Source organism: Lygodium microphyllum, chromosome 16 (assembly GCF_053477565.2).
Source record: "Lygodium microphyllum isolate KBCC chromosome 16, Lygodium_microphyllum_v1.1.10, whole genome shotgun sequence".
Classification (NCBI taxonomy): Eukaryota; Viridiplantae; Streptophyta; class Polypodiopsida; order Schizaeales; family Lygodiaceae; genus Lygodium; species Lygodium microphyllum.
In genome coordinates this window covers 111,219,567-111,232,397 of record NC_141150.1, presented here as the reverse complement: position 1 = coordinate 111,232,397, position 12,831 = coordinate 111,219,567, and the positions used below count along the sequence as shown (strand labels likewise).

The following is a 12,831-nucleotide window of genomic DNA, read 5'->3' as shown; positions in this document are numbered from 1 at the left end:
TTTTAGCAGAGCTTCTGCAGCACTTGCACCTTCTCTTCTCCTCTTGGAACTTGATTTCAGCAAAGCTTCCGTAGCACTTGCACCTTCTCTTCTCCTCTTGGAACTTAATTTCAACAGAGCTTCTGCAGCACTTGATTTCAACAAGGCTTCCGCAACACTTGCACCTTCTCTTCTCCTCTTGGATGCATGCAAAGTGATGCTTCTTTCACCTCTCCCACATCCAAGGAGAGCCTCCTCTTTTATAGGCTTTCAAGAGCTTCTCTTCTTGGAGAGAGACTTGAGTTGATCTTCATGCAAGATGCGGTTGTTTCAGGACCTACTATGCAGCACCAATTTTGAGATATCTCTCTATGGGATGCTTGGATGAAAAAACATTCGACACAAAAGTTGTAGATCTCGTTGTTTCCAATAACCCATTTGGGCCATTTTTAGAGATTGTCTTTCTATCACGGGATATTTTAAAAATCAATTCACCATGTCTTTTTTTAAAAAAATACAGCTTTTTAAACTGTACTCTTAACTTGTGGTTCATGCAACCACCTTAAGGAGAGTTCATTAGATTGCTTTGGGCCTTAACCTTAAGATTGACTTCCACACAAAATCTTGTGTCATTTTAGACCTTAGAAAGAGAAAATCACTTATCTCCTCACTTCTAAAGGATCATGTCTCTTGTATTTCTTAATGAGATAATTATCTCTCTCGTCTTTCTTAATGAAAGAAAAGACCTTAAACCTTGACTTGTAAGGGAGGGGATGATCCCAAATGAATGCAATGCTCATTACATACAAGTAAATGTTCCCAGGCGTCCCTGGATGCACATATAAATACATATACACAATGCTAATGCACTTTAACTTCTTAGAACTTAATTCGTCTTCATTTATGTGTAACTCCTTGGTTCTTGTGTACACTCTTACACTTGGCAAACACTTCTTTCCCCCTTCATTATTTGTACTGCCAGTACCAGATATCTCCAACACAGTGCTCTGATCACCCCATTAAGTGATGCACTACGAATATTGGTTTCTAAATGGTCTCATGGCCATGTTAGATCATCATCAACTCTTAAAGAAAAGCGAGTCATTAATTTATTGGCATAAATTTATTAAATAGAGAATGCGTAATAAGCAATCAATTTAGTGACAACCTCAAATGAGCCTCCAGCTTGAATATGTTATTGAACTTGGAAGCAGAATGAGAAGCAAGGAATAACCACAACAAGTTGTCTCTTGTGGGGCAAATGCCAAGATGAGAAGGGCTTGTGGGTCACTACATTGTGATACACAATAGGTAGTCTTGGAGGCACCTTGGGATTGTGATGCATGAACCTCAAGTCTTCAACTTGAATGCCTTATGGAACATGGAAGTAGGGTGAGAAGTGGGAAGTCATCCTAACACATTGGCTTTCAAGGAGAAAATTTTGAGCCAGAAGGGTTGGTGCATCACACTTGCAATACATCAGCCCTTATAATTGTAGCATTGCCCCTAAATTGCCCACTCATCTTGAGGGGCATCTCAAGATCATGTCATGTGAACTCTGAGCCCTTGACTTGGATACTTTATGGAATGTGGCATCAAGGAGTAGTCGCAACATGTTGGCTCTTGTGATGGCGATGTTGAGGTGAGAGGGGTTGGTGCATCATAGTTTAGGGAGAATCCATGACACTTTGGCTCTAACAAGGGGAATATTAAGGTGAGAAGGTTTGGCACATCACAAGTCATTTTAGCTCTCATGGGGGCAACATTGAGATGAGAAGGGCTAGTCAATCACAATTGTGATGCACCTTTCCTTCTCACCTTAACATTGCTCCCACACGAGTTAGCACATTACAAATACCTCTCGTTTCTCACCCCACTTCCATGCTCCACGAGGAATGCAAGTTGGGGGCTCAAAGTTCATGAAACATGTTCCCAAGATATAAGTTAAGTGTCATATACATAACTAAAGCTTAGTATTTGGTTCCTTAGTGCGTGGGTCACTTGCTCACCCAAGTGATAGTCTCATACCACACACCAACATGAGAGCACATGACAATTATAAGAGCTATTGAGGGTATTTGAGAACAAAAGGACAGAAGAGAAGGCTCTCCTCTACCAAATTTCATAGGATGAGGGTGAGACACGTCCTCCTCCCCCACATCTCCCTTATATCATGGTGTTTAGGCTATTGTGAGAAGGATGGCGCGGTGATCTCTCTCTCTCTCTCTCTCTCCTCCCTTCTCTCTCTATGTCCAAATGTAACACTTTCAATCTCAGACACACATGTCTGCACACACACACACACACACACTCTCTCTCTCTCTTGTCCCATCAAAACTAGAAGAATGTTACCTCAACCTCTATATCTCTCTCATTATATTTGTATAATCTTCTTTGCACATATAGATACTTAAGAAAAGTCATGGTTGGCTTTGCTAGGAATATTCCTTCCTCAACCAAGGGAGGAATATATTCTAGCCATTGTGATCACTTGTGCTCAATAGGGGGGTGAAGGTTCCATTTCTGCAATTTTGTTAGGCATGTGCATTTGATGTTTCTTTGTAGGTCCAAATGATCGTTACTCATGTAAAATGTCTCCAAACTAGGAAATACAATATGGATGAAATTGATGACCATCCATAGTTGTATCAAGTGTTAAAGCTATCTAGTTGTATCGAATGTTCAAGCCATACATGCACAACATGGTACTGAGCTCCTCGTCAAGTCAAAAGGCTACATGTTAGGTTAGACACATGACGTAGGAAGATCGCTCTATATTGTGCATAGGTGTGAACGAAGCCTAATGGACAGAATGCCAACCTAGGGTATCACAACCACCCCCTTGGAAGCCGATGGCAGACTCGCATAGGAGTGGCACGTCTATTAGGGGTGAGCCCCACTAATCGTCCGGGGCTTATGTGTGATGGTGTCTTTCTTCCACGTTGGGGAAGGTAGTCCACGTGTCCCTCCCCCGTCAGGGGCAGACGGAAAGGAAGAACTTGCCGTTTTAGGACAGTCTGTTTATGCTTTGCCTGTCCACCATCATCATTACTATTGCAATTTGCTGATTGTGTCGTTGCTGCAGCGTTTCCTTCTGTCTAAACTCTTCTTCGCTGCCTCTTGGGGCTCTCTGATGTCCTCTGTCTCTCTAGGGTTTTTATCTCCCCATGTCCCTGGTTACCTCCATAATACGGCAGTTCCATAGCAGCAGTAGTTCCATGCTCATGGACAGAAGCTCCTGGAGAGACCTTGCCTGACACTGTCCTGCTGTCGGCTGCACTATCGGATCGCTCGCACGCTCGAACTCGCAGCCAGATCACCACACCAACAGATCCTTGCCCATTGTCACCATGACTCGGGAGTTTGGGGCCTTCGTTCGCAGTCCTTTCATTGCCAACACCCTGAGAAGCTGGTGGGAGGACAGGAATAATTCGACTGCGTGGCAGGAGGGCCTCTTTTACACACTTTGTGCGGCCTACTCAATTGTTGGTGCAGTTGCGCTGGTAAGGCAGACTATGAGATGAGACGAGCTCTCTAAAGGAAGGACCAGTTCCCTGCATCTGCTTTCCAGTAGCTTCTACTTGCAAAGACCCCCTTGCATGTTGCGAAGAACTGCAGCATGTCACGGGTTTGATGGATTGTGATTTTCCAAACGGCTTGTTCGAATTGCATGTATTCTGAATAGCCAAATGTGTTGGAAGTGCCAGTCAGATTAGAATAGTAGTATAAATTTTCGTCCTTGTGGTTTTTTGCTCTAAAGAGGCAAGCAGTTGACAAGGCTATACAGGCTTTGGCTTCGTCGTTGACTGCTGAATGCCGTCATCATTGCATGTAGCTGAATATCGTCTAGTGCATGTTGCTGAAACAGAGAGACTTGGACTTTGGGCATTTTGATAGATTGCAGGTGTATTTGTGATAAGGACCTAATCCTGTACCATGGACCTTTATCCCACTCCAGGTTGCAATGATGTATAAACTGCAACATCAGTGACTAACAGCCCCATTGTTCGTGTCATCTGTTTTGGATAGCTGTCTTGTGGTCTACATGATGGATGTGGGTGTAGCCAGCAATATTCATTGTTATTTTTTTACATACTATTTCTGAAAGAGGCTGGTAAAGCTAATCTGGGTGGCTATGTTTGAATTATGATTTGCCTTTGCAGGTCCAACTAATTCGTATAGAAATACGGGTACCAGAGTATGGATGGACCACTCAGAAGGTTTTCCATCTGATGAATGTAATTGTTAATGCAGGTGAGATGTTGTTTGTCCCCCTTAAGCATGCATTCAATTCCGTTCGTATGTGCTGAAAAGCCTCAAGAGAGCAGTTTTTGTGCAGCTCGAGCTTTGGTGTTTGGCCTTTACCGTAGTGTGTTCTCCTTGCGAATTAGGGTATGCTCTCTATTGCACAAATTCAGCCAGTGTTCAATCGTCCTTTCTAGTTGGGGTTTTTGTGACATACGTCTCCTTTCCTTAGTTGTTCAGCTTCTTAAAGTTGACACAAGTGCCTTCTTTCCTTGCTTATCCAGATTCTTAGAGTTGTACTTTTGGAGCTACCAGGGCTTCTTTTCTTCTCAACATACACTCTTCTTGTACTGTTCTGGGCAGAAATTTACTACCAGGTTTGTTTTGTGTTTATGAGTGGTTTTGGACTTTTACATAACCCAGATGGCATTTATGGAGCACAATGCCAGCATTCTTTCAGGCAAGAAGCATGCCAACCGATAAACTGCGGCCAGCGTTTTTGATAATCAATGGTGTAATTTATGGCATACAGGTATGCTCAAAACTCTGCTCATACTGTCCTAACTCTATGATGTAGTTGTTCCTTTCTGACAAACACTTACTCTGCATCTCATTGCTCTTCTGTTTTCACAGATAGTGATCTGGTTATTGGAATGGCTTAGCTATAATGCAGTGATTCAGGCAATAGCAAGGATATTCTTTGCAGGTTAGTCACTCTTACTGTTCCTGGATGCATGAAGGAGCCCTACTAGAGGGCTTTATCTTAAAATTCTAAGCTTGGAAGCTGTTTATTCTATTTGTTTTGTGAGGCATCGGGAAGAATTCAGGCTGCTGCCCTGAGGGATAAGCCCAATAGGGCAGGTCTGATCTTGGAGAGGGAAAATGGAAAAGGGATCTGGTTAGCTTTTCTGTTTTAGGACAGAAGCACAGCAGGGCAAGTTTGTCCCAAGGCTTTTTGATACTAGGGTTTTAGAGTTTACGGTTCATGGCAGCCTGCCTGCAGGCCACAAGAATAGTCTTTGGGTAGGTAGGTGCATGGATGCCACACCAATATGCAAAGGCAGATTGACAGATTGGAAGGATTAGGGCCATTCTGAGGCTTTCTGATAGTAATTTGATCCAAAATGGGGCTCAAGGATGGTTTAGTGACATGATGATGCAGATGGAGACTGCAAAAATGCAGCTGTTTGGACTGGATGAAAATTTTTAAGTGGGTCTATAGATGCACATGTGTGCATGAAAAGAGATTGAGATCACACAAGGAAAAGGGTTGATGTACAACTGTGCTGTACTTGGGCTGAGAACACTAGACTTGCAGACATGAGTGCCTGACTGGTCAGTGACTCAGTGGTGCCAAAATCTAGGGAATCGCTGGCTGAGAACTTTTAAGACTTGCAGACACGAGTGCTTGACTGGTCAATGGTGAAAATCTAGGGATTCACTGATTATAGGCTGAGGACCTAGAGTGCCTTTAGTAGGCAAGTACTCTGGAATAAGTTGTAAAGTAGGAACATGATGAGTATAGGCTGAGGAACTAGAGTCCCTTTAATATGCAAATACTGTGGAATAAGTTTGAAGGAACACAGAGTCGGTCAATCATTAGAACTCTGCTTGCAATTAGTAAAATTGACTGTCCACAGCCAATTCTGATTTTCAGAAATTTGATCAATTCTGTACTCATGGCGTGGGAACCTCTTGGACAAGTATGTGGCTCATTTTGTCACCTGAAAGAGTTTGCTCGCTCGTATTGACAACAAATATGCTGCTGTGTTTCAGATGCACTATGTACTCTTGTATGCTTTAATGACAAGACTTAACGAACAAGATATAATCACTATGTCCTTTTGGAGGTTACTACTGACTAGATTCAGAGGATGTTCGAGCTTATTAGAGGGGTGCTGAGACATTCTAGATGCACAAGGGGATGTGACGTTTTGCAGCAGTTGACATTTTATTTTCATGATTATGTTTTGCCAGGTCTAAAATCAATCATAAAATAGGGTGAGAGATGTGGTGTATTGAGCATTCATTACATGCATGACTTGTATTAAAGGTGAAAATATTTTCCTGCAGATATCATAACTGAATATGTTAAAATATTTTTTCAGGATATTATTTGTTGATAATTATGTAAAAGTGATCAAATACGGTTCCTAACCCTGAATAGAAGTGGGAGACTTTAGGTCTGCTTGCATGTGCTGATCCACCAAACAACTGCAGTACACTGTTCAGTGCTTGGTGCAGGGGTGGAGGGTACTATGCAGCTCCTTGAAGTTTTCATGTTGTTTGTACTTTGTCTGATACTGTATTTGAGGGTTCAAGATGCATATATTATCATTTTCTTGAACTATGCCCTTGGACTTAGCATTGTACTGTTGGACATTGCAGTTGTATCTTGCCTTGCTGCTCTTGGCTTTGCTCTGTATGGAGGAAGGTGATTTTGCCACCCATGCTTCTCTAGAGTAACTTCCATTATGAGTTCCTCTAACACGACTTTACTTGCTCAGATTGTTCTTCATGCTGCGGAGGTTTCCTTTGGAATCAAAAGGTCGTCAGAAGAAACTTCGTGAGGTAAAGGATGTCCTTGCGATTAGTTTCATCTTGTATCTTTTAAGTCACAATTTTTTCATATACCTTCCCATCATTGTTTGGAAGGACATGGACAAAGACATAACTATGTTTGCCAATGATGAACTTTTAAGTAGGTTGGGAGTGTTTCAAGTTTCTGCATATGACCACTTATAGTATGTCTTTCTCAATACAAGTAGCGATAGTAAGTTTTGTTGATCATTTTTGTTTACGACTAGTTAGCATGTGCCGTACTCAATAGACATCTATGGCTGTATTCAATAGACTTCTTGGATAACACTTCAAAACTCTACTTGCCATGTTTCTCTTCCCCTTCTATTGAGTGGGTGCATACGGTAACTGAACCCTGATGGTTTATGTTTGGGAAGGTTAGAGGAAAGCTGCATATGGTGATTGAACCCTGATGGTTTATGTCTGAGAAGGATAGAGGAAAGCTAAAGCACTCAGGTCCTAAGAGTGATGGTTTAGTGGAACTTTGGTCATGTAACTGAGAGGATGGGATCAAGTCTTGCTAGGTGCATTGCTTTGTTGGAAACGCTTACATGGTGAGTTTGTGTAAGTTGGTGCTCTTGGGAAGTTGAACACTTTGTTGGTTCTACTTGGTAGTGTCACTAAGGAGAGGGTTCCCAGGGTAACTGAGGAGAACAGTTCTTGCGCCACTCGTCCGCTTTCTTGGTTGATTTTTGTAGGGGAGATTCAGGTGCATGTCAGAAAAGAACAGATAGAGTACTCAATTGTTAGTGTATCCCTACCTCTTGTCTTGAGTTAGTGGATATGGATTTGAATTTTAATAGCCGGTTTGTGCTCTGGGAAGTTATAACAGACTCCACATAAATTAGCTTGTGGCCTCGGCCCTCGCTATTCCCTGCTGCTGTACATAGGACCTTACTACTCTTTTTTGGTGAGGTTAACAATTTTGACTGCAGGAGTATATTTTAGTGCAGCAGATGTATGAGCTGCTTGTTTCAATTTGGGCTTTGCAATCCCTGCTCTGTGTTACTTAGGAGCTAGCAGCGCTGTACAAATCTGTAAAACTTACTAGCTTTTAGGTGTTGTAACTTGACTTATCATGCGTGCACGTAGCACTTCTCAGTTTCCCTTTCTAGAGCAAGCTAAAATAGGATGCTGCTTCCAACTGGACGAGTGGTTGGATCTAATTATTATGTGGTTTGGTAGTCCCCAAGTGTGGAGGATTCATAAAATATTCCAGAGGTGTACTAATGGGAGTTGTACAAGAATGGAAGTTTACAAAAGAAAGGGGAGATGAGGGTTCGCAGGAGGGATGAACCTGCCAGGATGCACTGCAGGTTGGTCTTAAGAATACAAAATGGATCATGGGAGGAAGGAGCTTCAGTATGGTTAGGATTAACATGCTGCTGCTTATGTGGGGTTACCACTTGACCCCAGAAAATCCAGGCTGCCATTTCACATCTGATCAGCCACCAGGTCCATTTGCTTAATGGTACATCTCCTCTACTACAACAGATGGATCATGGGAGGAGGTAACTTTAACATGGTTAGGGTCGACATAGCCACTTCTCATGTCGGCTTATGATTTGGACCCCCACATAGAGGTTCCCATGTCATTTATGTGATCAGCCACCATGTCCATTTACTTTAATGGTACATCTACTGTGTCCTACTGCACTGCATTTCCATCTAGATGCAGTGATGGTGATAGTTTCCTTTCTTGTCCTCTTCAGCTCTTGCCTCTGAAAGATTGAAGGGTGAGGGAAATGAATGCATGCTCTCTTATGCAGGCATGAAAATCGGGTCCATGTTGGAAAGCTGTTGACATTTTGCTTTGGCTAATTTAGGTGGAATTCATGCAACAGCTAGGATGGAACTTGAAAATAAACATTGGGCAAGGGAAGTTTTGGGCCTAAAAATATTCGAGTGGAAGGCTCTTAGGGGCCTGAGAGGGTGGTAGGGCCTGAGAGGGTGGAGAGATGGGCAAGAGAGCTATCCTGATTAGTGTATATTCTCCAGATATGGATAAACTTGCAAGTCTTTCAGAACTCCTAGCTTCTCTTAGCTTGCACTCCAACATCAAGATGGACTCTCTTTTTTTCTTTGGAGGGAAGTTGTTTGGCTTAAAACATCAGAGTGGAAGGTTCTCACGGGCTCAAATTTCACTTTTTTTTTTTTTTGTTATTATCTTTTGAATAGCTACTTGCAGCTTGAGTGTTCTCCCCCTCTTCTGCAAGGGAAGTTGTTGGGCTTAAAAACATCAGTGTGGAAGGCTCTCAGGAGGTCAAATCTGGAGTGTGGGCAAGAGTCTCCTGATTACTTATTTGTTCAGGCATGGGGAAAATTATTGCTTTTTATGTTCTCAGCTTGTTTTAGTTTTTATAGAAGCATTGAGATGGAGTTTATTTTCCAGAAGTCATCTGAGTACCAGCTCTATCGGTGACTCCTGCTGACTTTCTTAGCTGTTCCTCCATTCAGTTTCCTTTTACCTGGAAATTGTATGCCTTTTTTCAAAATCATGTGTATCCTGACCCTCTCGAGTTCACCAGATAAATCACAATAAAGCCTTCCAAAAAGCACAGATCAGACAACGTTTCTCATGACTAGTCTGTGGCTTCAAAGACTTACTGATCTGGAGTATAGCTGGCCTATAACTGGCCTAGCAGTCTGTGGCTTCACAGGCTTAATAATCTGGAGTACAGCTGGCATATAACTGGGCTTTATATTAGTTATGATCCATGCAATGATTTGTGTTTATAGGTCCATGATTGTTTAGCTATAGCCTATTACCTTTGAGTGAGTTGGTTTTTGTTTATCTTTTTCTCATTTTCCTGGCTTTCGTATTAGTTATGATCCCATTGATTTGTAGTCAATGGTGAATGAAATGATGTGTCTTTATAGGTCCATGATTGTTTAGCTATGACCTTTGAGTGAGTTGGTTTAAGTGTTTACCAGATTACCTTTTGTTGAGGTACTGTTATTATCCTTAAATGGAATGACTAGTTTCAAGTACTGCAATGTAATCTTGTGCTATCTTGTGTTAGCTTGTGATAGCTTGGGCAACTCTGTGGGGTAGTCATGGCTGCTAATTGAGGTGCTGCTGTAGGTTTTGAATTGTGCTCTTTTTGACAGGTCGGATGCATCACAGCCGTGTGTTTTACATGCTTCATGGTTAGAACTGTTGTGGTAAGACTTGTATATGAAATAGCGTTCTGAATTTTTTTCTGTCATGGCCTGTTTTTCTTGTGTCCGAGTATATCATGTCAAAATAATTTCAGGTAGCATTATCAGCCTTCAATGCAAATGCAGATCTAGATGTGATGAATCATCCTATTTTAAATCTGATTTACTATCTGGTAAGTTTTCTTGTTTGACAGTATGAGCAAGCAAAAGTTTGAGCACTTCCTTGATCAGATTAAATTTTTATACATCTGCTTGTATTTTCCCTGTATCAACCCAGGTGGTGGAGATATTACCATCTGCATTGGTACTGTTTATTTTGCGGAAACTGCCACCAAAGAGAGCACCAGCACAATATCATCCCATCCGCTAGGTGTTTATATGTTGGATGTCTCAATCTCAAAACAGTCAAAGGACCGATTCCTGGTGGGGATGAAATGTGCTGGGCGCAACAGTGGGGTATGATGAGCCAAGTGAAGCTGCAGGCAACTTGCACTCCCATCTTCTGTATTCCATCCACATTTTTGTAGTTATATGGTGGTCATTCTTTTGCCTTAGGCAGGTGCTCCTTCCTCTGATAGTGTCCTTATTAAATTCGGCAGGTGAGCTTGCGAAATATTTGTTTTGATTGAAAACTGTGTGCTGGAAAGCTTCCCAATAGAAGCTGAGGCTGTCTCACTTTAGGAGAATATCTGAGTTGGTGGTAATCTTCTTGCAGCAATGGAAGCCTACAGTTTTACATGCTGTTGTACACTGGTTATTGTAGTAGACGCTATTTAAGCAAAAGTTTTGCCTTTGTTTCATATATAGTCCTATTGTACTTACAAAACTTTTACTTCCTATTTTAGTTTTCAATCTTATGACCTATTATCATAGATTTCAATATTTAAATATAGGCAAGCATTATTGTATCGACTCTTTATACCAGCTCTTGCATGTCTGCCTGTTGGTCATGTTTGCCTTCTCTCGAAGCGGGCAAATGCCCTTTCAGAGCATGCTGGCTACTAATTGTTGATTTTTGCATGGTTTTACATTTACTTTTAACTGCAGTTCGGGCTCTCCAGGTTGTTTGCATGGTAAGGACTTCGTTGTACTCCCTTAAAACCATCTTGTGCATCTGGTTAAGTTTCCCGCCTTGAAACATGCAGTGCTCTCTTGGAGCATGCTGGCTAAACCAGTTGATGTCTGCATGCTCATCCAGAGATTCTGTTGTAAGAATGGATTGATTGAAGAATCACTTCCTGGTTGATCTCATTTCTTCAATATTTCATGCATACCATGTGCAGGTTTCACTTACAGGCTGAAATGTTTGGGTGCATATTTTTTATATATCTGAATTATACCAGACCTGATGTTCTTGGACATCATTTTTAGCAGTATCTTTAGAATTCGAAGACTAATTAGAATATATGTCCTTGGACATTATTTTTAGCAGTATGTTTAGAATTGATGTGTAGTTGTTTCATGTCATTGACTCCATAATTGTGCGGCTGGCTGAAATATTTGGATACATGCGTTATACACCTGCCTTATAAATCTGTCTCACTTTATTCATTGGTAGCCTTAAACAGCATGTTTAGAACTTCACAAAGATCCATTATGATGTGTGGTTATTTCATGTAATTAGCTGTTTGATGGATGCGCGGTTTTCACTTACTGGCTGAAACAGTTGGCTGAAATATTTGGGCATGTAGTTTTTGTGAGTGGATGCCTGCATTACGCTGCACGAACTTTTTTTGTAGTTTGAAACACCGTGCTTAGAACTTTATACACCATCCCCTTGGCACGAGTTCTTTTAAGTCGCGAGCTTTTTGATGGAGGATGCGAGAGTAAACATTTAGAGTCTTGTCTTAGATCATCCTTGTTGCCTGGAGCAATGATATTTCCTTACCTGCACTATTTTGGCTTCTGCAAAATATGCTGCTGCAGAATTTTGGGGTGTAGAGGTGGAATCACTGTTTCCTGATATGTGAAACAGTAGGGCTTGGTTGTGCTATTAATAATTAAATCTAGTCCATGCCCCAAGTAATGAAGTCTAGTCTTCTCCCTGCTAAGGTTGGGACCTGTGTATGTTTCTGTATCTATGTATACAATTTATTAATGGGAGTTCAAAAAAAAAAGAAGCGCGTGCATGTGTACATTAAATGCATTTAAAAAATGTGTGCGCGTCTGTATATTAAATGCATTATTAATACGATGAGAGATCTTATAATCTACTAATAATACATTATATTTTATAATATTTAAATAATGCTAATGTATTTTTAACAATACGATAAGTTATGCTTAGATGTACAGTAAATTTTTAATAATGGAATTAGTAATATTTGTATTACTAATACGTCGATATAAAATTTTAGTGATTCGATACTAGTAGTAATAAATGTATTATTAATAGGATAAGATATTTAATAACTTATTAGTATTATGTTAAATATCAATTTGTAAATTTTGAGTAATATGATGAGTTATGATTAGATATGTTAATATATTAATAAATTTAACATTTAATATGTATAATAGTAAAACTTATTGATATATGTAAATATACATTAAGATTGTATGTATAATCTTATATGTTAACAGATGATGATATTATGAACTTATATTGTACTTTTCCACCCACCCACCCACACCCACGCTTGCTCAAATCACCTTGGACTCTCGCTTATGTGCGTGTTATTTGATGAACTATGGGCCTCTATTCAAAGCATTGGCCTCATTGCTACCTCGTGCTCTTGTTCTTATCACACCAACTTTCCCTATTAAGGTGACAGTGCAATGCTTTATGTCGGGGCCCTATTTTACAAAGTGGAGGACAAGATATTGCCAAAGTGCATGGGTTGGTCTCTATCTAGGCCATGTCTC

General features: G+C 40.8%; 1 protein-coding gene across 4 annotated transcripts; it reads left to right on the top strand.

The window, feature by feature from the left end:
• The first annotated feature begins 2,900 nt into the window (after window positions 1-2,900).
• On the top strand, window positions 2,901-10,835 carry LOC148023244 (tobamovirus multiplication protein 1-like). 4 transcript variants are annotated; one of them, XR_015693630.1, is made up of 12 exons: window positions 2,909-3,482; window positions 4,143-4,233; window positions 4,319-4,371; window positions 4,509-4,601; window positions 4,685-4,756; window positions 4,858-4,930; window positions 6,613-6,658; window positions 6,732-6,795; window positions 9,916-9,969; window positions 10,062-10,139; window positions 10,244-10,448; window positions 10,566-10,832. XR_015693630.1 is itself a non-coding variant. In XM_087696269.1 (11 exons), exons 1-11 carry the CDS (start codon window positions 3,330-3,332, stop codon window positions 10,334-10,336), a joined length of 870 nt encoding a protein of 289 aa, XP_087552395.1. In that variant the 5' UTR covers window positions 2,910-3,329; the 3' UTR covers window positions 10,337-10,830. The 4 variants fall into 4 exon arrangements, 3 of the variants coding, with proteins under 3 accessions (XP_087552396.1, XP_087552395.1, XP_087552397.1); XM_087696269.1 differs by having other exon boundaries at window positions 2,910-3,482; window positions 10,244-10,830; XM_087696271.1 differs by lacking the exon at window positions 2,909-3,482 and adding an exon at window positions 3,493-4,033 and having other exon boundaries at window positions 10,244-10,832.
• The last annotated feature ends 1,996 nt before the right edge of the window (window positions 10,836-12,831 follow it).

Coding starts and splice junctions, on each gene's coding strand:
- LOC148023244 (XM_087696269.1), top strand. CDS start 3,330: ATGACTCGGGAGTTTGGGGCCTTCGTTCGCAGTCCTTTCATTGCCAAC. Junction 4,234..4,318: donor GAATGTAATTGTTAATGCAG/GTGAGATGTTGT, acceptor GTTTTTGTGCAG/CTCGAGCTTTGGTGTTTGGC. Junction 6,659..6,731: donor TTTGCTCTGTATGGAGGAAG/GTGATTTTGCCA, acceptor TTACTTGCTCAG/ATTGTTCTTCATGCTGCGGA.